Source organism: Dicentrarchus labrax, unplaced genomic scaffold, assembly GCF_905237075.1.
Source record: "Dicentrarchus labrax unplaced genomic scaffold, dlabrax2021, whole genome shotgun sequence".
NCBI lineage: Eukaryota > Metazoa > Chordata > Actinopteri > Moronidae > Dicentrarchus > Dicentrarchus labrax.
In genome coordinates, this window is record NW_026136721.1 from 32,925,503 (window position 1) to 32,951,053 (window position 25,551).

The 25,551-nt window shown below is 39.7% G+C and overlaps 1 protein-coding gene across 2 annotated transcripts; it reads right to left on the reverse strand.

Moving 5' to 3' along the window:
* Positions 1–1,111: 1,111 nt before the first annotated feature.
* On the reverse strand, positions 1,112–24,892 carry LOC127354491 (synaptogyrin-1). 2 transcript variants are annotated; one of them, XM_051384417.1, is made up of 4 exons: positions 24,434–24,889; positions 8,589–8,826; positions 6,301–6,446; positions 1,112–3,529 (listed from the first exon to the last, which is right to left on the reverse strand). In XM_051384417.1, the coding sequence occupies exons 1-4, from the start codon at positions 24,533–24,535 to the stop codon at positions 3,311–3,313; spliced, it is 705 nt and encodes a 234-aa protein (XP_051240377.1). In that variant the 5' UTR covers positions 24,536–24,889; the 3' UTR covers positions 1,112–3,310. The 2 variants fall into 2 exon arrangements, with proteins under 2 accessions (XP_051240377.1, XP_051240378.1); XM_051384418.1 differs by lacking the exon at positions 1,112–3,529 and adding an exon at positions 4,169–6,009 and having other exon boundaries at positions 24,434–24,892.
* Between the last annotated feature and the right edge of the window lie 659 nt (positions 24,893–25,551).

Below are 25,551 nucleotides of genomic sequence, written 5' to 3' on the forward strand. Positions count from 1 at the left end.
ACCAGTGCAACATTATTGACTTGATATTTTAAAATAGGCTGTTGATTGTATGCTCTCTTCTAAAATGTCTTCCCTCCTCATGATCTTGTGGCGTTTTATATATCCATATTTTATCAATCAATCGTTAAATTTCCCACAGCACTTGAAGGCAACATATGTGTAACTTTGTCGAACTCACTTGAATTTTTTTTATTTTTTAGTGAGAAATTATAAAAGTTCTCTGTCCAGTTGCTACCAAAACCCCAGGTTCACATTATAGTTATTCATTTAATTGATTTATAAAACTAACAAGCACCATTTCCGCTTTGTTGCTATGCTGAATTTCTTTGACAACATCGCCACCGTGTGGGTGTATGATGAACTTCAACACTAACTACCAACCCAACATGTTGCCCATAGCTCTTGGGCCTTTGTTTTGAGTTATGCCATTTTTGAAGTTAATTCCGGGCCTTAAAAAAGTACACTTGGAAGTTTTACTTTTCTCAAACATTGTCTATTCTGGTAAAATAATAATACATGTATCTAATCTAATATTACATCGATATCTGGGATGATGCACCAAACTTAATCTTAGTCTTTGTTAAAAGTCTTTTTAAAGCTTATTATATGCTTAGAATTTAGGAAACTAATGTAGATGACCTTAAAGTCAGGACGTAACACACTGCTGAGCAGCTTCCGTCTAATGCAATCCACTGTTTTGATGAGCAGGGGGAGTAAGAGGAATGAAAAGAGTTAGAAATGTGTTATCATTTCACCAAAACAAAAGCTCTTCTTGTAAAATCTGCACTTACATATGACTACAGGTACAATTCTTGCCAGTGGAGGGAAACGAGCCACATTTGTGTCGTACTCGGTATGACTACTGGACTACAAACTCTAATTATCTACAATATACAATATATCTATATATGCGTTACTTTGCAGACTCGTGTTGTTTGAATTTGTATTGCATTGTAGATGTAAGTGCCACACTAGTTGATTCTCAAGATTCAAAAGTTAAACAGATTTAAAGATCATTTTCACTGCATCTTAACAGGTTGTAAACAATCAGAAATAACTGAGCATGGCAATGAAAATGCAACTAAAATCCCTCAAAAAAACGTCAAAGTCATTTGTAGCTTTATCAGTGTTTTCTTTATTTTCATTGGTTAAAATCGAACACATCAAAAACATACATTTGTACACAATCTTTTTCTTAAATCTTAACTTTTGAACAGATTTCACAAAGGAACATCACACATTTCTACGTCTACACAGTTGTACAGTATAAAGTATATATATATGCATATATACTTATAATTTGGTCACATTTTTTGTTGCTGTATTTTTATAGTTAGTATTATTATCCCAAAATAAAAACATCTCCTTACCCTGAAAGCAACATAAAGGATGAGGCATGGATAACCTCACCATATATCTTACCACAATAACACTCAACAGAACATAGATCTTCTTTCTTTTCTTTTCTTTTTTTATACAGAACTAGCATAATGCCCTAAAATAAAGCATAATTTTTTTTAAACACTCTAATATGCTGAATTATAGATTTACATATATTTATAGAGAGATAGATATACTTTATTCTTTAAGAAAATGGAGCAATGCATGGTCATAAATACTCAGGATGTTCATGGTTGCCTCATCTGTAGATTTGTTGAAATAAAGAGCGAAACACAATAGGTAAATCACCTGCAGTTCTTTAGTGTAGTAAGTTGTCTGTAGGCCCGCTGATATGAGTGTTGTCATTTTCTGTGTCATTTTTACGTGCTTAAGGACAAAAACAAGACTCAATTCCATTAGCTATGTTTTCGCTCTAAAGATGCTCAAAGGGAACTGTGATACTGTGCATGTAGGGTATACTTTGCCCTGTGTTCGTCGGATTTTGCTTGGCAGTTAGCACTAAGGCAACAATTGAGAAAATAAAAAGCGGGTTCTTTAGGGAAACAAGATAACACACACTGTCCTTACATCCACACATCATTAAAACCCAAAAGAGACCTTTCAACACACACACAAACATACTCCAGTGTTACAGTTGAGGGGATCAGTTGCCAGATATGCCAATGTTGCTTGTTTGTCTACGCTGAGGTCCTGTAATGCACATCTAAGGAATTTTGTCAGCAGGAACTCGATACTCTGTGAACGTGTGCTTGCATGTGTGTGTTTGTTGTGTGTGTGTGTGTGTCTGTGTTTCAATGCTGATTGACAGCAGACCTCAGAAGATGAAGGCAATGTGGTCACAAGCACTGATCTGCTACAGGGTGACCGCTTCTGCAATAACTCAGAATTCTTCCCACTTTCCCGACTAAACTTTCACTGACATCTACAACCGCATCGAGTGTCTCTCTGCATCCCACGACCCTTTCCCATGGATGTCCTGAACCCCTTGCTGTTGTTCTACTGCAGACTCACACCTAATTGACATCCTGTCCCACCCCCCGAGGTTAGATTTGCCTCTCAAAATCTGTTGCAATTACAATTGCCCTAGAGATAAATTCTGCTTTTTATCATACATACAGTAGGAAATCATCCCAATCACTGAAGTGTCATGGGTGTGAAATCCACTAACTTCTTCCCCCAGCTAAATGCATTAATTGTTGCATGTACACACTAATAATCACTCAATCAAAATTATATAGCACCAATGCAATACTGTATTAACTTTACCCAGTACCCATGGATAGAAAACCACCCAAGACAATGTGTTGTTTTAACTTAGTGTAAATGTTTTTATATTACTTACTGTTAATAACAATGTGTATCCTTTGCAGTTTTGTACACTTAAAAAATTGTGACAGTTTTCAAGCTTAAAGAGAAACTTTGCTGATTTTCAACCAGCTTTGTATCCTTACGACGTGGGTAGTATATACAAATAAACAATATTTAACTTCTCTCCATGTTGCCTGCACCCAGAGCTTCCCCTTTATTTGCTGACAAAAGTCCACCTGACTCTCCTTGGCTCTACGGCTGTTGTTCGAACTACAGATTGTACTTATGCTTTTTTTGTATCCTAGCCTCCACGGACAATTTTATTAAAATAGGAAAAAGACTTCTTCTGACAAATGCATGAGGAGCTGTAGGTGCAGGCAACATGGAAGGAAGGTAAACATTGTTCATTTGCATACACTACCCATGTTATAATGATAGAAAGCTGGTTGAAAAAGGTTTACCTTTAAGCTCATTGTGTCTAACACTGGGTCAAAACTACCCATTGGTACTGGTATTGCATCGGTGCCATGTTGACCCAAACTGCGTCAATTTTGACTCAGTATTTTTAGTGTGATAGTGATGTGATTTCCCCCCCAATATCTCAGTAGTCCTGACGCTGGTAGCCACCGGTGCCATCAAAGGCCCCGTCGCTGTTGGCCTGGCCCCCTCCTCCTCCTCCTGGGCTCTCCAGGTCGTCCCCACCGAAGGAGGTGTAAGGGGCTCCGGCAGCGTCCTGGCTGGGATCCGTGTATTCCTGGGAGAAGAGGGCTGAATCGGCCCCAAGCTTGTACCTCTGGAAGGCCAGGAAGGACTGGCCCGCCTTGGGGATAGAGGGATCGCAGATGGAAGACGACAGGGAGGCAAACAGATGGGTGAAAGGTGGAGAAATGGATAGAATGGGAAGCAGAGATGCAGTGGTGTTAGAGCAGAGGTTTTGGGAGAAAAGAGAGAACAAAGAGAGAAAAGGAAACATTGATTAGTTGGCTTGGAAAGCTTGTGAAGCTTATTAGATACGATGAGAGAATCATTTAGTCAGTCAGAACAAGTTAGTTCTATAGGCAGTAGTGCAAAGAGGCTATTTATTCATTGTTGAGCTCCATAATGAGAAACACCACCTTAGCACCACTCCAGTCCACAGTGGGAAAGGGACCAAGCAATTAAACTGTAACTGCGTGCATTATTAAACAGCTGAAGCCATGCACTATAAAACACCACAAATCTCATTTTTGTTGATAATTAGAGATGTTTCAAGGTAACAGTGGCCAAAAGCCAAAGACATCATGAGCACACAAACACACTCAGAGAGAAAAGAGAAAACCACAGAGAGAGCTGAGCTGATTCAAGCTCTCAGTGATGGGAACTTTCACAAAGGTTTTATTTACTTGTGTGTCTTGGCTCAATCAGATGTTGCAGACAGATCAAATCTGTCGGTTTGGACTCTTTCAGTCTGATACACCACTCTGTCTCCATCAAATATTTTATTGGGTTGGTTGATTGCAGAAAACAAGTCAATACATTTTGAGATAAACTGTTGTTATTATTCTTGTTTGAGAAAATAATAACACAATTTACTGACTGAATATTTTAGATTTTGTTTTGTGTTAATATGGATGTGGAACATTTAAATTTAGTATTCATGTAATAAAATGTATTTATGACCCAATAACATGCACAGTTACAAGCCATAAAAATCTTATGAATATGCTATAAAACAGTTTGATACTTCAATTAAATTGTCTTAAAACTGTCTGCTTAAACTGCGAAGCCAATCTCCAAAAGCCATAAAAAAGAACAACTAATCTAGCTACTAAACGTAATAAAATAGTTATGAAGTTCGGAAAGCATAGAGTTACAGAAAAAACACAAAACTGGAGAAATCAAAGTAATAGTTTGACATTCTGGGAAATACACAGAAGATTGATCTAATTTAGTGTCTGTCAATATGAGGCTGGTGCCAGCAGCTGGTTGAAGTCCTGTCACTACAGGACATAACTGATCGTGGCCAAGAACCTGTCCGGCACATATCCCCCCACAACACTCCAAAATGTTGTCTTTACTTTGCATAAATTGAACAAATGAGATATAATTTGCTAACAAGAGAGCTTCAGAGGTGCTGGTAGATGGATTTTGTTGACTCCAGATAGCGACAGCCGAGCCGTTACACCCTGTTTTCAGTTTCTATGCTAAACTTAGATAACCAGCTACTGACTCAAGCTTCATATTACAGTGGTATAAGTCATCTCATCTATGTAGAGGCCAGAAACTATTCCTTTAAGGTAATTAAAAACCAATGGATATACAAAACTTTAACAGTTTTAAGCGATGCAAATTTATAAAAACTCATTACAATGATCAGAGGAATCAAGTTTTAAACAGCTGTTTCATATAAAACTTAATAATTCCAACCCCTACAGTGAAAAGACAAAGCACAAATCACTCTGTAAACCTTCAGGTTAATGATGAGAGGAAGTGGTGACCTGCTCTGTAAATTGAGACTGCACTTGTTTAAATGCTCCAGGTTTGGTAGCTGAGAAGAGTGTGTGTGTGTGTGTGTGTGTGTGTGTGCCTGCCATACACCTACCCACCTCAGCAACACACTGCTGACCTGCCTGCTTTGACTACTAAGTAAAAACTGGCCAAAAACCAAAACAGAAAAGCACACGGCAGATGGAGAACAAAAAAGTTTTTGTGGTCAACATCTTAAAATTGAATAACCAAATATACCAAAAGATATATTCAGTATGCAGGCTTTTCTTTATCTTTTGACCCCTTGTTCTATCAAAATTTTAAAAAGACATCTACATGAATATGTAATATTAGTTTTTGGTTAGGAGCATTTTAAAATTCCAGCAAGCTGGGAGCTTTCATACCAAAACGGATTAAGGCCAGAAATCTCAGCATTTGGCGATGTAACTGTTGAGTCATGCCTATTGATCAACAATTGAATCAACCCACCTGCACATACATTATCATTATAATGTGCTTGAGTCAGGAAGTAAGTTATTTAACTATGGTAGGCAAAAACAACAACATCCTACTGCCAACACTGATGGTAAAACTGTTCTTATACGCTTACTTCCAGCACTATTTCATGTTACGGGGCACCCTTAAACAAGTGCAGCCACAGTAGTAAGTAACAGGAGTGTGTAGGACCAGCTGTGGATGGTTAAGGCAGCAGGGGGAGAAGACAAAGCAGAGTCAGACAAAAGGTTGATTGGGCTGAGGGGGAAACAGCTTGGTGTATTCCTCTTCAAACGACACATTCTTTAATTTCTCCATAGAGAAGAGAGTCTGAGCACCCTGTTGGAACAACATCCACACATTTATGAGTACACATGTACACATACAAATTAAAAGGTTCACACACATCCAAGCACTAACCAGAAAAAAGATGGAGGAACAATAGTCGAGGCATAAACATTTTCAATAGCTAATTGGAAAGCAAAGTAGGAGTTGAACTGTGATCCATAATCTTAAGTATTCAGTCCCTTCTTAGGCCATCTATAGCACTAACCATCGCCACCTAATGGCAGGTATTATATCATGTTGTGTTGTACTGTTAGTTATACAGTGAGGTGTGGAGGCACTTACCCAGGTGAAGATGGAGAAGAAGGAGAAGGTAATGGCTGCCCGGGCAGCATCCCCTCCCTCCCTCAGTGGATTGTCCTCATGCTTGGTCACCTGCCACTGGTTTGCCAAGAAGCAGAAACCCACAAACCACATGAAGGACCAGAACGCTGGGAAGAGAGACAGGCACAGAGACAAGTGTTATGATAATGATATAACTGTAACTGTAACTGTAAGATACCACCTGAGATATAACATTTTGTCTTGACCTTCTTTTGGAAAGTTAAATAAATCTAATAAAGAAGCTATGAAAGTGTAGCTCTGTTCAGATTATGACTGGATTAAAGACAAAATTTATTTTAGAGATGTTTCTAACTGAATAGAACTGGTAAAAGAATACTTGGACTTTTTGGCAAAAATGCTTATTTGTTTGCATCTTGATCGAGGGTCACAGAATAGAAGGTGCTGGGCATTGTAAAGATTGTAAAGCTTTCCTGGACTGACACTTTCATAGGAAAGGAAGACCAAGAAAGCTAAACTGCTACAGCTTGAGGTCAAAAGAGGAAATGAAATTGTACATTATCAACATAACAATGAAGAAGAATGAAAATGACAACGGACCAAAGATCGACCCCTGTGGAACGCCTCACGTAAAATGAGAAAACAAACATCAGAAATTAAGCCCAAAAACCAGATACGGTTCCATCCTGCTGGCCAGTTGTTTGTTGTAATTATACATGAATATGAAGGGGATTTAAACATCATCCCATCACATCTACTGCAGTTGGAAGTGTGGCAGTGGGGGAGACAGAAGATCAGAAACATCCAGGTTCAATCAGGACACATGTACCAGATGTTCCCTTGTTTCAGTACGGTACAAAGCATTTCATATGACAACACAGAGATAGTGGGAGAGAGAGAGAGGGAGACAGAAAGTGTATGAGTGATGAAAATAGGGAAGGAGAATCTTGTATGTGACAGGAACGGCCTCATTAACTGACTCATCACTTGACTATCTTGTCATCATGTCTGAGTTCACTGCAGAAGCAGTGCAGCAGAGGAGTAGAGGAGGCCACTGGCTGAGACACCAAAGCACAATGTCTCAGAGGCTTGTTAGCGCCAGAAGAGTACTCCTCTCCTCATTATCCCTCTCGTACCTTCTCTTCTTTTGTTGTGATGATAACCTAACTACGAATCTCTGCAATCTCTAAAATGTAATCTTTTTAGGCCACAGACTCAAAAGAGTGCTCATATTTACTCTGATAGTGGGGTATTTGCAGGCCTTTGATCTGTCTAGGAAAAAGGGAATGTTCTTCCTTTTAAACTGATATAACTCACCTGCAAGAAAAGCACCTTGACCCCCTACCCTAATGCATTGCCGTCTGGTAGCACAAAACTAGTGTGAAAGAGTAGAGATGTATGCTTTGAGGGCAATGCTGATACAGCATGTATGTAACATTCAAAATTAACTTTTCTATTGATAAACTCATTTATGAGGCCAAATTTTCTCACACATTATCCCTCTATCCATCTATTACCATTGTGTCAAATGACTGTACTTTCAAAAGGGTTGCTCACATTGCAGTGCAAGGAGTGCTATGTAGCTTTTAGCCTATTTTAGTCTCTTTCTTATCTGATGAATTTGTTGTAATGTGAGCTATAACAACCTTAATAAACTAATTTAATAACACTTTAATAACTAACTTCCATAAAATGTAAAATCCTTGGGTCATTGACCCAATCTTGGCATGTCTTTGGGTGGTACTGAAAGCTAGAAAACTGCATTGGTGGCACATGGGCTCTCTTATTGCCATTTATTTGATTATTTTATTAGCTGCAACGTGTTTTACAAGCTGCTCATCGCTTTATGAATCTTTTTTGAAAGGGCTATTTAACTTAACCCAAGTTAATTTGTATCAATTCTAGTGTCTTTATACCCATTTTCATTTACTCTTAAGAAGCCTCACTATTCCATAGAGAGTATGTGGGAAGTGCATTTAACAAGAAAACATATTACATTCATAATCTAATGAATCTTTACCTGACCTGAAAAAATCAGATGGCTTTTCTTTTAGTGTGGCACTTGGCAGAGGTTTACGTGGTTATTATAATACAGCCCAGTCTGTATTTGTATAGGCTTACTAAGTGATAAATGCCTAATCTCATTTAATCTTTAAATGTCTGAAAAAATAGTCTACAAATATGAGTGTTAAAAATACAAAGGAAAATAAGGCGCTTCACAAAAACTATCCACTATGTTGAATTTTTATTAGACATTAAGGAAAGTGTGTGTGTATAGATAATAGGTTTACCTGACAACCCGATGTCAGCCAGCACTGCCTTCTTACGGTCTTTGACGCTGCTTATCTGGGGAAAGTAGACATCCAGAGCCAGGAAGGCCATGCAGCAGAGAAAGGCCATGGAGCCCATAACAACGCCATAATTGCAGGCGTTCTGGTTGCGGTTGAAGATGCAATACTCCTCCACTTCATTGGGGCGGTTGATGTAGCCCTCGTTGGCGATGCAGCCGAAGATCACGATGGAAAAAAGCTGCAGAGGAGAAAAGAAGAAGGGATGGGACTGTGAGAGAAGAAATAAGGCAGCCCTTTGGGGCACATGGTGCGTTCAGAAGCTTTGGATAAAAGAGCCTTAATAAACAGGATACAATCTGAAAGGGATTTTTGTTCTTTTTACTGTTAAAGGCAACACAGAGGCTGAGCGTGGCGCACCAAAAGACCCATATCTAACATTTTTAAGCCCAGCGGTGTCTTCACACACATCAGGATACACCACCCTCCTATTTCCCAGAATCTACAATCCAGAAAAGCAGCACTTTTATCACAGTATGTCCCCAAATCAGCACAAACTAGTTACTGCACTTAAACTCCTTCTTCTATCCGTCCTGTCTTCTATCTGTGCCACATATGTCAAATGACACAATGCTACACAACACACCCCTTTACTGTCCCCAAAGATGTGGGGACATGAATTACTCTTCATTCATCCTATTAAAAAGCTTTCTAACTGTTTTAAAGCTTTACTATAGTGGGGTTTTTTTGTTGAATAATTGAATTGAGCACATGTTTTGTCTGTGTTAGGAGTCTACTTGCTATAATCCTGTTATTTTTTCATGAATCTGTATATACTAAGAGAATCAACAATTGTTTTTTCATTCCCTTATGTGAACTCTCTGTTCAGTATTGTATTTGTATACCATGAAGTCAGCCTTTTCTCCACTCCACTCCACTCCATTTTTTATAATAATTCATAAAAGCCCTTTACAGCCCCAAAGAATACCACCTGCTGTAGTCAGACGGTATATTTAGAATGACCGGGTAATTTATGAATAAGAAAATTCTTCAGCGTGACGCTCTCAGCCCATAATGTCATGACAACCCTGCAGGGGAGTTTTATGAATAATCCCTCGTGTCTTACACAAACAGGTTTTTCCAAATGTGCCTCTGGGTTTTCTTTTCAAATATGGAGTTTGACTGCAGAAACATTTGCCTTTCTCTGCTATTCTGCAATTTAGTATGACAGCTACTGAACACACAGTGAAATAATTAATACATTTATAATGCTTAGCAAAGATGTTATGTGAATGACGATATAGAGGCTATATCCGATTCAGAAAATAATCATACATTAGACAATCTGTTAAAATTGTGTGAAAATAGGATTTAATCATCATTTACACATCCCTCCACCTTTTAATTTTGTTTCAACCTTTTTCTACACAGGAGGCCTCCAAGTGGACCAGGGCACTGCTGACCTCTACCATATTTAGTGTCATATAATAGTCCAAATAAATAAAAAACTACAGCGAGTTAGCTTAGCATAGCATAAAGACTGGAAATGGGGAAACAGCGAGTGTAAAATTTTCTTTTAGTTCTCGTCAGTACTACCAAACAAGATTTAACATGCTAATTATTAATCATTAAAAAAAATGTTGAACAGTTTCTTTAAATCCTGCATCTGGTGCAATCTGCTGGATTCAGATTATTTCTGTTTGTGGGGAAAGAGATATAGGTGTACCTCTTATGAGAAACAATTTACCTGAACCTAAACACCTGGACAAGCTTTGAGTTAAGTTACTTTAAACTTGTAACCACTGAATTAAAAAAAAAAAAAATTTGTTCTGAGATCCCATCACTTTTAACTTTATATTGCAAACTTATTTACAAAAAGTGTAGTTTTAAGAAATTTCTCTAAAAACAACACTTATAGAATCTGAAAACACATTGCCATCAAAAACAGGCTTTCTCATAAATATCCTGCACCTATACAGGGACTTTATATAAACCTAATGTGTGCTTATGCTGTGTCTGCCTGCACATGCTAAAAGTAACTCAAGACACGTTGTTCCACACTGCACTTCTTTAAGCATGTAAAAAAAACATTTTTAAAGACTTTTCAATATTGTGTATTGTTTTAACAAACAAATATATATAATACAAAAAGATATAATATATAAATATAATACAAAAATGTAAAATTTCTCGTCTTTAATTCAGCTGGTGGATTACACGGTGTCACCTTGTGACTCTTGGCTGTATTAAAACCCTCTTAAACCAAATGTTTAATTTAAAAAAATGTATGGTGGCAAGTTAAAAATCTAATAGTGATTTCCTTAATTGTAAGAACGTGCTGGAGAGGTTTTATCCTGACAGGGTTGGTCAGTCTAAGGTGGTGGAAGAACAAGGACAGCGACAAAATGGAGTCAATTGTACTGTAGGAGGAGTTTACTATGATAGCATCTGATCCCTCGCCTATTTACGCTCCTCTGCATTCCTCTCCTTTCATCCTCGCTCCCATGTCCTTTCTTGTATTTTCTTCTCCTGTCCGCCTTTGCCTCGAGGAGAGGAGATGCAAAGGGCTACAAAATGGAGTCAATAACAAGAGCAGGTTACTAAGATACCATCTAATCCCTCTTTTCTCTCCTCTCCTCCTCCAATCAGTACAGCGTTACTGAAACACCCTTTCCGAGGGCATAAATATGAGACAACACATACATAACACCTACAGTGTTAGTATTCCACCCTGCAGTGCAGTGTAGCAGTCTACTTTGTACTTCAGTTGATAACAGGAGATCAGACAACTCCATCCAACTGACAAACCCTCAGACTAAACCTCCAGGGAGCTAATTCTGTCTGGATAAGGCCGACATTGACTGTGTTTATGTTTGTCTGCAGTCTGTGTGTGGATTTTGCTGTGGTGAGTGATGGATTCTGAATGTGTGTGTGTGTGTGTGTGTGAGATTGAGAGAGTAAAAGAGAGACAGAAAGCTAGAAGTGAACCTTGGGTTAGTGAGGTGCTTGGACAGTTTACCCAGCTGTTGTGTCTCTGTTTATGTGACAAATGACAGCGATACAAAGGAAGAGCACACAATAGACTGTACATCCACTGACAGCCCAGACCAATGAAGGCCAACAACCAGGCAGGGAGGAAACAGGGATGTCAGTCACAATGGGGATTACAGCACAGTTTTTCTCTTACACCCTTTCCTTCTTTATCTGCTTTCCAGCCCTTCTTTCCACTGTCTGGTCCACACTTGGGATACAACATTTTCGCTGCTAACTCCGAGTCCTGAACATCTGAAGTGCCAGTAGAAGCACAACCTAAGTCTGTTAAATTTACTTCATTATGTCAAGACTGAGACTTCTGAGGTACAATCCATTTGACATGTGAGGAGAAAAAGTAAAGAGAGAAAGTAAGAAAATAGTCACCTTGCTTTGATATAGTTTGATATTATTATCATCCTTTGAGGGAAATCCCCATTTTCCACGCCTTCCTTTATCCCAGTGCCTGCCCAGCTACGTGTCTTATTTTATTTTTACCTCTATAGGCCTATAAATCACCTGAATAAAGGAAGTGTTGTGTTTTTGTTACCTTAGAATGAGCCGTTTTTTATCTATAGCCACGGGTCACCAGTCCGCCATGTTGAACCACCATGTTCCTACAGTATCCCAGAAAGGACGAACCAAACAATGGCTGCAGGGCCTTTCGCATGGTGTTGGTGTTCAATTAGTTGCAATCTCCTAGATGCCACTAAATCCTACACACTGGTCCTTTAAGACTTGTTTATATCAGAACAGAGAAATTAATCCTGATGTGTATTTTCCTTCTCATTAAGTATGAGCTGAAAAAATAAATGTCATAGATTGCCATGAAATTTCATACTGACGCGGATATCCCCCCTCCCCTTAGTGATCCCCTGACTCTTTCATTTAGTGCAGAAGAATATTCAATTTGGCCATATGTCACTTTGGTTTATACTAAATACCTGCAAAACGAATGGCATTCCCATCAGCCTAGGCTATACTGTGTAATTAGTAATTGTCAGAATGCTAAGATGCTAAACAAGGTAAACAATGTACTTGCTAAATATCAGATTAGCAGATTAGCATGTTTTCATTAGCATTTAGAACAGCCTCACAGAGTTGCAAGTATGGCTGTTGACTATTACTGTTGTTTAAAGTGTTGTTGAGAATATGAATATGGCCTAGACTGCCTGCATTTGCACTGCACTTTGAATTGACTTTTTGAATTTAATATTTAATTCAAGTCACCCATGAAGTCACATAGACCTCAAGAAGAACTTTTTATTTAAACACAGTATTTAAGAAGAACGAGTGACCTTTCACATCAAGGCATTGAGGTTATGTATCGCAATGCAAACAAACTGCTACCGTAGCAGGTTTTTGCCACTTAAATGTTCGTCTTGAGACTGAGGAAAGCAATCAGCAGAGATTTGTAGCTCTCTCGTGAGTTCCAGGCAGTTTTTTGTTCAAATGTAGGGACACAGCATGCACCGTACAGTGAGTTTTGACAGCCGTTCATCTTACCAGATGAAGTAATGCCTGAGTCACTTGTATTAATGAGCAATAACAAAAGTGACTCAATATGGTAATAAACAGTCATTTCTGCTACTAAGCTGTACCACTAATTCCCACTTTAAAGAGAAACTGAGAGGACATCTTCAGCTGACATTTGGAGTCTGTGACTTGATGTCAAACTAGAACAGTTTGTTAGCAAGCACGCAGAACCTTTCTGTTTCCCTCGCCCTCCCTCCGTCCCCTTTCTCTGGTCCGTCTTTAGACTTATGCACTCCTCTCTCCATGGACCAAAGGATGTGTGGAGGAGGATAGTAACACCTCAATCCCCCCCTCCATCCACTTGCAGGCTTTTTCATTAAGGAGAGAGATGATGAAGAGATGGAGGAAAGAGATGGAGGGATTGCGGAGGGGACGAGCGGCGGCGTTGGGGGCAGAAGGGGTATGGAGGCGGTGCTATTTTTAGATTGGCTGCATCATCGCTCACTCCCTCCCTTTTTGTCTTCTCTCATCTCCCCTCGTTACTGGCCCTGCCTCTGCCCACGAGCATTCATGAGAAAAATGAGTGCGCTCTGACACACACACACACACACACACACACACACACACACTAACACACACAACCATATACAGCTCAAACACACACTGTTTGTCCACTGCTTCACATGCCTGGCTTTCTTTAAGATTTAGGTCACACACACACACACACACACACACACACACACACACACACACACACACACAGCCAATCACATGATGGTGGTATAGAATGTCAGAATGCTCTGCTCAGAATAGTCACACAATGAACCATTGCTAAAGATATATACTGAGAATAAAAGTGATCTGTGTGTACATTTTACTTGCTTAAATCTCTGACCTCTTTAGAAAATACTTCTCTTTTCCTTTCAGCTTATGTTTCCTTGTCTATAACAGACAGCCATTCTGGATTTTTTTTGGTTTATTGTCACATATATCACATATTGTTGCACTGGTGGAAATTGCTCAGAAGAATACAAAGATATGCACCATAAATGTTTTTTTTTAACACATTATGGTTCACTAACAATGGTTAAGTAACTGTGACAGGACATTATGTATATATATTGTGGATTTTTTTAGTAAGAAACTTTTATCTTCCCACAATATCTTAATTTTGGCATTTTCTCCGTTTGCTAATGGACTCCCCTGGCAAAGTTTTTCTAGATCCCCCAAACAGATGTGGAGAATAATGAACTTGCGTGAAATCATACATCAGAGATACCTAGAAACCCTGGAATTATTTGAATCATCAAGCATCTTCTTATTTTTAGTGATGGCCACAATAAGGTTCCATTCCATTTAGTGTAGCAGAGCCTTTCCAGTGAGCTAACATGCACAATACCCTGACTATGTTTGACTGACCATGCTGCTATTGTGTATGTTGGCTCACTGGAAAGGCTCTGCTACAATAAACGGAATGGAAAAAATGTATATTGTTAGTAACACAATGTATTTACCCTACTATTTCATATTGGTTTATTTGCCAGCAAAAAACGGTTTCAGATCAATTTCTTTGATTTCTTTGATTTACCTTTTGAAGTGTGCCCGGCAGAAACTGCAACATTAATTTAAACCCAGTCATCCCACACACAATAGAATGAATGGAGGAATTAAACTCTTACCTAAGAACAGTATGTGACACTCATACTGCACAAAATGTCACTTAATAAGGCGCTGACCATGAATCAAAACATAACTGGTTCAAGTCTGGCCAGGGACCTTTGTTGCATGTCATTTCTCTCCTCTCTCTCCTACAAAATGCCGCAAAAACACATTTATTGTGACAGCAGTTTGCATCATATTGTGGACTCCTGAGTACAGAGAGTTTTAGTCTACAGTTACTATGGAACATATACTGTACATTTGTGTCCACTCACTGTTTTTTTTTTTTTTGGGTGCAGAAGGGAGTTTATCAGTTTCTGTAACAAGGGCAGCAAGACCTGCAGAGCGACTGGTTTTTAGTGTTGTGACACAGTTTTATGATGCTCCCCTGAGAAACTCCACTGGGAAATAAACCTACCACCAGGGGATTATCTTTCTCTATGTGCCTCTATTTTCGAACACTCTCCCTTTTTCTCTGCCTGCTCCAGTGACACAAACACCAAACACACTTGAAATAAGGATTGGTTTTGGCATGACCTAGTTAGTTTGGTTCGGAAAACACACATCGTCTTCAGGGTCACAATTATATTTGCTGTCACAAGGGAAGGGGCAAATTGAATTACTGAGATTTTTCTCCGGCAGCTAGCAGAAATCTCAGCAGGCTTATGATGTCTAAGTTGGAGAATGTCCTTCACATACAACCGCATACAACTGCTTATCGCATAGTGTAACCCTTATATATTTTTGTCCCACCAAGATGCATACTTTATAAAGTAATATTTTGAATTGAACACAAATGAAATGTGGGGAATACTTGAACTCACTGCACCTAAACATTCTTCACATGCTTAGGAGCCATGAAAAGCGGAGCATGTGACATGGTTTCATATATGACACTCCTTTACACGCTCCCCCCACTCTTGTGTGTCCTGTCATGACTTCTTTAGGTGTGTGTGTGTGGGGAGGTTCCCTCACCCCTCTGATCCGTAGACCGATCACAAGGCTTCTGGTGGGGATGAAAGCAGGCACTGTGAAGGACACCACGTGGGTTTCTGATCTTGTGACCATCAGAGGGTCACTTACAAATTGCACATTAAGGATGCCGAATGCCAGAAGTGTGTGTGTGTGTGTGTGTGTGTGTGTGTGTATGTGCTTGCTTATGAAACTGTGTGCCTGAATGCGTTAATGCATATGCTTCCTCCAGAACCTGCCTCTCTTTCCACCTCACTAACTCTATAGCTCCTGTTCCTCTTTTTGCTCTAAATTTAAATAAAACCAAATTCTGGCTTTTGGCTAGATGCAACACACACACACAAACACACACACTGCAAACTTACATCTTAGCTACTAGACTGGCCTAAATCACATCAGTCCAGTCTGGCTGGTTGTGAATCATTTAAAGCTGCTGTTGTGCTGGCTGAAAGGCCTTCTGGATCCATTGTAAAGACCAGACAATCGAGCCGGGCCTCATGTCACCCTGGTATTCAAACACTGTACCTCACACAAAATCCTGTGTTCGAACTAGCCACACATACACACACACGGAGGGACACACTAGACCATGGTCTAGCACTGCATTTTGTCCAGGTCTTTGTGATGTTGGCCTTCAATATGGAGTGTTCAAAATCAAACAATAAATCAAATACCATCCATGGAAAATACATCCCCAATGGAGGCAGAAGACAGAATAAGGCAGACTGCGGCACTAATATGTGGCTCTAGAATTCTTTAAAGAAGTTTATTGGTATTAGCAGCAAATATAATCTGTCCCATTTGGCAAAATGGCATTAAGTCACATTCTAGCGCTTATAAATACTCAATGAGTGGTTAAAAAAAGATTTTTGACAATTGTACTTTTAGTTGAATTATGTAATGTTAAGAGTAAGTCCAGAAAAGTAAATTCAGAGGTAAGGCAGAGCACAGAAAGTACATTTAGTTAAAGTTAGGTGCAACACAGAGCAGCTGCGTCATGGAATGTTGAATGTTGATTGATACGTGTCAATTGAAATCCTAGCACACACTGACCCATCATATAGTCAGAGGAAGTAGTCAAGGTAGGAGCCAGGATGTGCCGATCCATGTGACCAATTAGTTGCTGCTTTCTGGAGTGCTGACTTGTGTCAAAGCCCAGAAATAGGACAGTGGTGTATTCCGACAAGAGGTTACACATGTCAGGGTGCTGTAAGTAAAGCTTGTAAGTATACGTTTTTGCTGAGAATACAAACTTTTACAAACGTTTCATATTGAGGCTGAACAAAAACACAAGTTGCCAAATACTCGTTAAAGCCGGAGTAGACTTGAAATGAAATGATTCATAGCTTGTCATCTGACCGTGTTGGAGAGCAAAAGTGGCCGTGCACGCTCAACGGCTAAGAAAAAAGTCTGATGTCATAGACAGTTGCAAAAAACTTCTAGCACACTCTTTAGGATAGTCTCTTTTATGGTGTTGCACTCATTTGTACCCACAAAAGGTGACAGAAGTTGTGTGAAAAATTAAAAAACTTTAGAGAAAAGTTCAAACTTTATCTACTTTCACAACCCCACACACCTGGCCAACCATTGCATAATGTGGGGATTCATGTCGGACTTTTCATTTGTGGAAAGTTACAGAGAGCTCCCCCTATTTCGAAGATCTGAAAGGTGTGGGGGGAGGGGTTTCAGACGCTGTTCAACCATCCAAACACTTTAGTTGGAGTGTTCTGACACATAAAGCATGTAGCACTCAGCCTGCCAACCTCCACACCTTGTCTTTACTCTATTCTTTTCTAAGGTCAAGCTATAGTAACACAAATAAAACAAGAATATGGACAGTTAAAGCATGTGGAAATAAAGGAATAAGAGGAATAAAATCTGAATTCTCCAAACAGTTTTTCACTTGTGTTCCTGTTCCACTTTGACCACTAATCCTGCAATTCTGCAGTTCCTTGTAATTTCTGTGATATGTGTATCTGAAGCTTTTGATTCACTCATTATACAGTACCTCATTTTAGATATGATCAGCTAAATGCAAAAATGTTCAACATTTCAAAACAACAACACTGGAAGAAAGAAAGAACTCTGCCTCGTGTTATGATACTCATTCATCACTGAGAGGAGACAAAGATGTAGAGAAAAGCGGGTTGGAACCGACTCCACGCTGGAAATTGTGTGATTCACTGACATTTGTATTTGAGATGCTGTCAGAAAAATATAATGACGGAAAACGACTGCGAATGATTAGTACAACTCGTAGAAGGTGACTGATGTGACAGAGAGAAGGGATGTTCACTACAAGTCGACAGTGAGTTAGCTGGACTGCTGAATAATACAGGATCACTGCTGGAGGATATTTTATTGTATGTGTGTGTGTGTATGGGGGGACTTATTGTCTGCTGCAGCATGTTGGCCTGGACTGGGCATACCTGATTGCTGCTGTCACCATGGCAGCAGCTGCTCATGTAATGAGAGAGAATGGGAGAGAGAGAGAGAGAGAGAGAGAGAGAGAGAGAGAGAGAGAGAGAGAGAGAGTGATAGAGAGACGAGACCTTGTCAAAGTACAATTCAAGGAGAGCCACTGCAGCACCAAGGGTACACAATGAGACAGACAGACGTAATCACAGGTCCAGGACACAGCAACACTCATATCCACACATTTACACTCTGTCCCCGCTCAGTCGTTCACACACACTCTGCTCTCCTCAACGTGCCTCACTATCCCTCTCCATTTGAATTTGGGAGGCAATTAGCGAGAACATGATCAGATGAAAACAAGGTTGTATCTCTGTAAGGAAACAGACGGTTCCTCAATCTTGTAAAGCCGAGCCTAACAGAATCAGGACCTGCAATCTGGACTGAAGGTCATTCAGTTAATTCTGCATTTGATTCTAACCAGTATGGCAGGTTCATCATGCTTAAAGAGAAATGTCACTACATGTTGTACTAATCTTAAAGGACCATACAAGTGTCTTTACATGTAATAGCCCATTTGCATGTTCTTTCCACCACAGCTATGTGTTCTTTGTTTTTCCACACTTCTGGTCTCTGTTAATTTCTTTATTGTAAGAAAATCAGTTTGCAGACTCTTGTATAATTCATCACAGTGAACAATAAAGAATATACATTGTAACCAATGAGGTAGAAATGTCCTAATCATTTTTCAATCCAAGTCTTTAAATAGCGGGTATCTGCCAATACAGAGTCTGATCCAATACTTACAGTTACCTCAATGTTGATTAAATATATATTTGGCACACCTTATTTTGGCTCAAAAATATTAAGCTGATCAGCTTCATTTATTGATAAGATGTAAATGTAAGCTTGACTAACTGGGATAATGCGACTCCTGAAATTGACGTGACATGAGCAGCTTTTGAGAAGACGAATAAATCTGTCGGAGCGGTTGGAACTACAACAAGTACAGTGGCGTTCAAGAGTGCAGCTTCTGTCCCTAACAAATGATCTTTGGTCGACTATAGGCACACAAACCTGACAACAGCCAAGTCTCATTTTGGCCTCTTATCAAGTTATAATCTGTATATTTTGCCAACATTGTCACCAAATCATTTTTCACATTCACACACTCTAGTGTACTCAGACTGTAGAGCCTGGCAGTTGTAAAGGAGAGAAGCTCTTCAACAGTCAAGTAAGGATCTGCATTCAGTCTGCTTCATTTTAGCTGATAATGACCCATTAAGACATACCCAGACAAGCCCCAATACCGATCCATAGGATCAAGTCGGGAAATCTCGACAATGTGGACTTGATAATAAGCACACTATTCTTTGTTATATCCTGTTGCTATTGATCCAAGGTTTGGAACCCCATTGTGGCAATTCTTTACATAGTGATAATGACATTGTCTGGGAACAGCATCCTACCGTTTCCTCATTTAACTCCTTGATTACATCACTCTCTTCATCATTGTAAACTGTCAGCCGGTCTGCAAAACTGCTTCACCCATTGATTATAACTGCATCACATAGTATTTGATCACTACCTCTTGGCCCCACAATGTGCTACTGTGCAATTGTTCTGGGTGCAGATTGCCCACTAAGACCCACTCTCTGTGTCTGTGAGTTCACTGTTAGTACGCTATTAAACAAACCACTTTAGCAAACATCCACAAAGGAGTTTGAGTGATTTCATCATTAAGTATGTTGATGTTTGCCCAAGTTTCATCATCATTATAATTACCGCAAATTAATCTCTATTTAACTTGCAAAACTACTGTTCACAATGATTAATGCAGTTTTGAAGTTCACTGTATGGACGACTCAATTAAGTTACAAGAGCCTGCTGATAGATTTTGCATGTTGTACAGAAACTAGACCAACGGTTCAGAGCGATGATTAACTTGATTAATTAATTAATTGAACAACAACAGTTGTGAGTTCGATCTAGACCTGCTCTATTTGAAAAATGTCCTGAGATAACTTCTGTTATGAATTGGCACTATACAAATAAAATTGAATTGAATTGAACAATATTCGTTTTAGTAATTTGTTGAGGAAAATGACCAAACATTTGCTGGTTCCAGCTTCTCGAATGTGAGGATTTGATGCTTTTAATCGTCCGTCTGTGACATTTCATTTTTCAGTACTTTGCATGCACATAGGACTTCCTGCTGTTCTTTACCGCTCCCGCAATCCACTGCACGCAGATGCTCCATCCCAATGGAAGAGCTCTTAACTAAAGTTACTGGGACTGGAGGCAGATTTATGTGCTTCTAATCAAGCAGCGCAGACACAGATGAGCAGAAGACCAACAAACACTGTACATAGTATATGTGATTAACTGTTCTCTGTGGGCGAGGTTTACCACAAAAGACAACACAATCGATCATTATTGCAGTATGCTGACCAATCAGTGGAGGGTTTAGGGACTTACTGACACTGACCAGCCAAATACCAAAATGTATTAACAGGGCCATTTCACAGACAGCTGGGCATTATTCTAGACTCACTTGTAAATGTTTCATGCAAAAATACAGGTAGGCCTTTTTAGATCTTTTTAGATCACAACATGACGCCTGCAAGCACATAAAGGCATTTTAACAATGCAACCAGGCAACTTACAAATTAAAACAGCTTTCAAACTGTGTCCGAATTCTGACATGTAGGCACTAACAAACTGAGGATTTGTGTGTGAGTGTGTGTTCCTGTTTTACATGAAGATGACAGAATGTGCTGCACTGCCTTGTGTGTGTTTGTGCTGCTAATATCAAATAGTTCACCAATTACAAACTCCCATGACCTCTGAAATGCTAATCATCACCGCAGCTAAATTTAAAATGTTAACCCATGTTACTTATGTGGGAGCATTTCAGTGCAAGAGAAAATAAGAGAGTTTTCTTCCGCAGCTCACAGTTAATCATCATGTAAATGAGAGTTTATTATAAGTCTGTTTTGAAATGCTCCAGGTGGTGTTTAAAAGCAAAGAAAACCACACGCATACACTAAATATCACTTTCTTTTTCGCGTAAGTGTCGAGTTAAATGGTGAACTCTGATCTGCACATTCATGGAGTGAGCCGGCAGAAACTCCGCTTTGGGCAAGTCGACTTCTAAAAGCAAATGTGCTTTTTTCAGAGGAATAAAGCACAAAGCAGAAGCACACACCATATTCAGGAGCATAACAATTTGATGTTTTAAGTTGCCCTGGTGAGATCTGATAACCCAAAACCCTGAACAGCAGAAGGACTTAAGAAAAGCAATAATCTAAGCCCCAAAAGTAACTCTTTTAAATACAGATCAAAAGTAGAACCATAGGCAAAAAGATGTCATCTCAAGTCTGCAAGATAGGCTGACCCCGTTTAGTAAATCCAATTATCATTATTTTTTTCATTTAGAATATTATCACACACAAGGTGTTCTCCTTCAATCTGGGACTATGTTCACTCTTCTTCTCTCTTCCATCCATCATGGATCATCACAAACATACTGGACTGACTCCCTGAGGCTGAATCTCACAGGCACACACACACACACACACACACACACACACACACACACACACACAAAACCACTTATTGCCACCTCCACATATAGCCCTCGTAAGTCAGAAGAAGTGGGAGAGAGAAAGAGAGAGAGAGTTGAGAACCCTCAAACACCATTCATAAACTGCTCTCTCTCTCCTTCTTTACATATGGCCATACAAATATCCATTCCAGCCTCTCCCCCTCTCTAACGCGCACACACACACACACACACACACACACACACACACACACACACACACACACACACACACACACACACACACACATATTTGACCCCCATCACCAAATGTTATACGTGCTGATAGTTTCCTCCCCCACAATCCACAGCAAACTGAGTTTTTAGCACCATCACACTAAACATCACAACTCAGGCTGTGGCTGTTACTATGGAGACACGTTGTTGCTCTGGTGACACCTTGGGGGTGAGGCATCTCATGGGGGACCCATAAAGTCACTCCATACCTGTATGTGTGCAGGTTTGTCTTTTTCACCCCTTTAAACTGTACTATAATGTAGTGTGGGAAATAATGTGAGGTTAGAGCCGTAGAGCATAAAAAGGCTGCTTTACCACTATTTCTGCTGATAAGACCCTGAGCACACTATCATACTGTGACATGTCATGTTGTTTAATGCTGGAAATGTTTAATGTACAGTACACGGCATATAGGATATCTATAAATAATTAATAAATAAGAAAAGTATCTGTGGTCTTTATTAAGCAAGCCCACGTAAGAAAGATCTAATGAAACACACAATGCTTCATCACATTGATATAATTAATAAATGTGTATGTACCGGTATTTATGTACAACCAGAGGCCTCATAACTCTAAGAAAACTAGACCTGATGCTGAATATGAAGCCACAAGCCATCTAGAGTTAAAGGGTTCCCTTCTTTCATGTGGTTGAGATTAAAATCATACAGCTCATGTTTTAGGTGAACGTTAAGTTTACAATCAGTCACACTTCAGTCACAAGGGTCAGAACTTTTTTCTTACTTAAAGCAGTGACACTACTATCCATCAAGGTTTTTTTTTTTTTTTCAGTTCCCAACACAAGCTAACCAAAGCATTAATTTGGTCTGTTTTGTACACACATTTTCACTAAAAACAAATGTTCCTTTTTAGTGTTCATTAGTCTTGACTTGGGAAGCAATTTAAGTGAGTAAGTATAGATCAGTGACCCTATGTTTTTAAGACTTTCCTGGAAAGTATTACTTATCCTCCTGCCTCTTTTTTTCCTTTCATCGCACTTGAAAAGTTCCTTGGCGTTACAGACACAGATACAGTCCTATAAATAAGAAATAATGCCAACTGTATGACTTTCTGCTGGGAAGCGGGGACTGTAAACAATGACCTTCCTTTAATGTTTTATGCTTTACCTAACAGAATAGTGCTAGTTGTTAGCATGGGTTACAGGATTGCAAAGGCAAACACAGCCTTTTTTGTTTTCTCTGTGCAAAACCAGATAACTTAAGAGATTAACTCAGGAACCAGGAAACACAACCTACGGTAAGCGATCACTAATCACCATTATAAACAAAGACAAGCGTCTTTATAAGACTGTATTTGACTGGAAATATCACTTGACACTATTTATGGAGAAACACTAAACGTCTAAAACTGTCAGTTGACAACATCTGAGGGAACGTCATCATAGTACTCCTGCACCCATAAATACACTTTTATATGAGGAGCAGATAAATGAGAAATCAAGGTGGACGTCAGGCTATATTACATTTTGGCAAAGAAATTGACCTTCAGCGTCATTTATATAACCGGAAAAATAGATATACAGCTGAAAAAAAAAAGACAGACGGTGGAAAGGATTTGCAGGGATTTTGCTTGATGCTCCCTAATGACAAAACAATCTTATAATTCTCCATTAGGCCGTGTGTCTTCCTCTCCTACTGTATGAGGTATGTCTGCATTCCTCATCCCAAATTAAATCATATTAAAACCCAAAATTCAGGTTAAGGGACTCCAGCACAAAAACTGAACTCCTGAGCTCAGAGTGACCAAATCATACTTTATAGTATTTATAAGGAATCAATCAATCTGTAAAGGTATCATGTTATTACTCTAAAATACTACTTATGGGAGACTTGGAGACTGTTGTTGCCATTTGTTCACTATCCTTCTAGAAAAAAGTGGTGCCTACTGTTGCTTTCCCTTTATGTTACTGCTCCTCCTCCTTGGGGAAGGGAGGGTGGGCAATTATTATGAAATTATGAAATTATTTGTTATGAAATCCGCCTGTGTGTTCCCACTATGTTTATTAGAAAACATGAGCTGCTGACACATGCACATACAGGAGAAGGTTAGAAAGAGTGATCAGGTCCAATTCTGGGCCTATCAGCCTATACTGAGTACCACATACAAAGGGATATCAAAACATATAATATTTGTATATTTGGTACACAAGCATAGTAAAATAAGAAGAAAATACCATAAAGCAAGATATGCTGTATTTTGCATCCTGCATTCCCATAGGAATATATGTTATTTCCCAGCATATGGGCCCTTTTTACATAAACAAATACAAAGAGGGTCACTCAAACCAACATTTGACATTTATGCACGTGTAAAGTGCGCCTATAATAAGGTTTATAATGAGGTTATTTATAAGTGACCTGTGTAGCCACTCTCTAGCTAAGAACCAACAAACTTATTTTACATTTCCCTGCCTCGTACCGGAGCGCTCACTCACCCAAGACACTATGCGGAGAATGGTCTGAGGCTGCTGGAAGAAGGTGACGGGGTCGAAGGCTCCTCCGGCTTTCCCGGCTCCGTATGCCTGCATCCCCTCCATGGTCCTCCTCCTCCTCCTCTCTGCACAGCCTCCTCTCTGGTCCTCCCCTCCTCCCCGCTGCTGCTTCAAAGGCACAGGGTGTGTGGAGCACCGGGACACCGACACGGAAAAAAATCCCCGAATCTGCTCCTGCTACTACAAACGGTATCACGAGCTCCTGCTGCTGCGAGGATGGATGCTCGAGTCTCTCCCCCGCGCACAGCCTCCCGTGTCCTCCTTTGTTGTTGTTGTTTTTAATTTAACCTCTGAATTCCCTGTTGTCCTCTCTCGATATCCGGGCAGAGGAAGCTGTATGCCAGTGTTTTGATGATGCTCTCTCTCTCTCTCTCTCTCTCTCTCTCTCTCTCTCTCTCTCTCTCTCTCTGCAGCGCAGGAGCCGGTGGCGAACACGTGAACGCGCCTCCGTTGTGTGTCACGCCTCGGACGCTGCTCACACAGCGCCGGAGAAAACACACAGCGAGCACGCGCACGTGGTTATGAAGGGGCGCCAGCTCGTGCGTTTAAGATTGCCTCAAGGAGTCACGCGCTTTCCTATTTGTTTGAAGGTTGTTGTTTTTTTTTACCCACCCCCGACACACAGCAGACAAGAGGAGAAATCAAGTTAATTCAACCACAATGATATTCAATAAAGCTAAGTTATATAACTAAAGTTTTATCATTAAAGATTAAGTTGTCTTATTCATTGACTCAGGATATTCTGTATGAAAACCGCAATACAATAACACAATAGAATAATATATTAGAATAATAGAATAATATATTATAATATATATATATATATAAGAATGATATATAACGATACAGTAACGAAAAACTGTAAGTCCCTGTCAAGGTAAAGTGATTTGTTATGCTGAGGTAAGAAAGTCTGCCCTCTGGTGGCCTTACTGGGCTTTGCCTGAGTTCTTCTCACCATAAATTAGACTGTCAGGCACTTCTTTCTCCCGTGTACCGTATAACCGTGCCCGACCGACAAGCTTCACTAGTTTAACAAACTGGGGCTACGCTTGGAGTTTTGG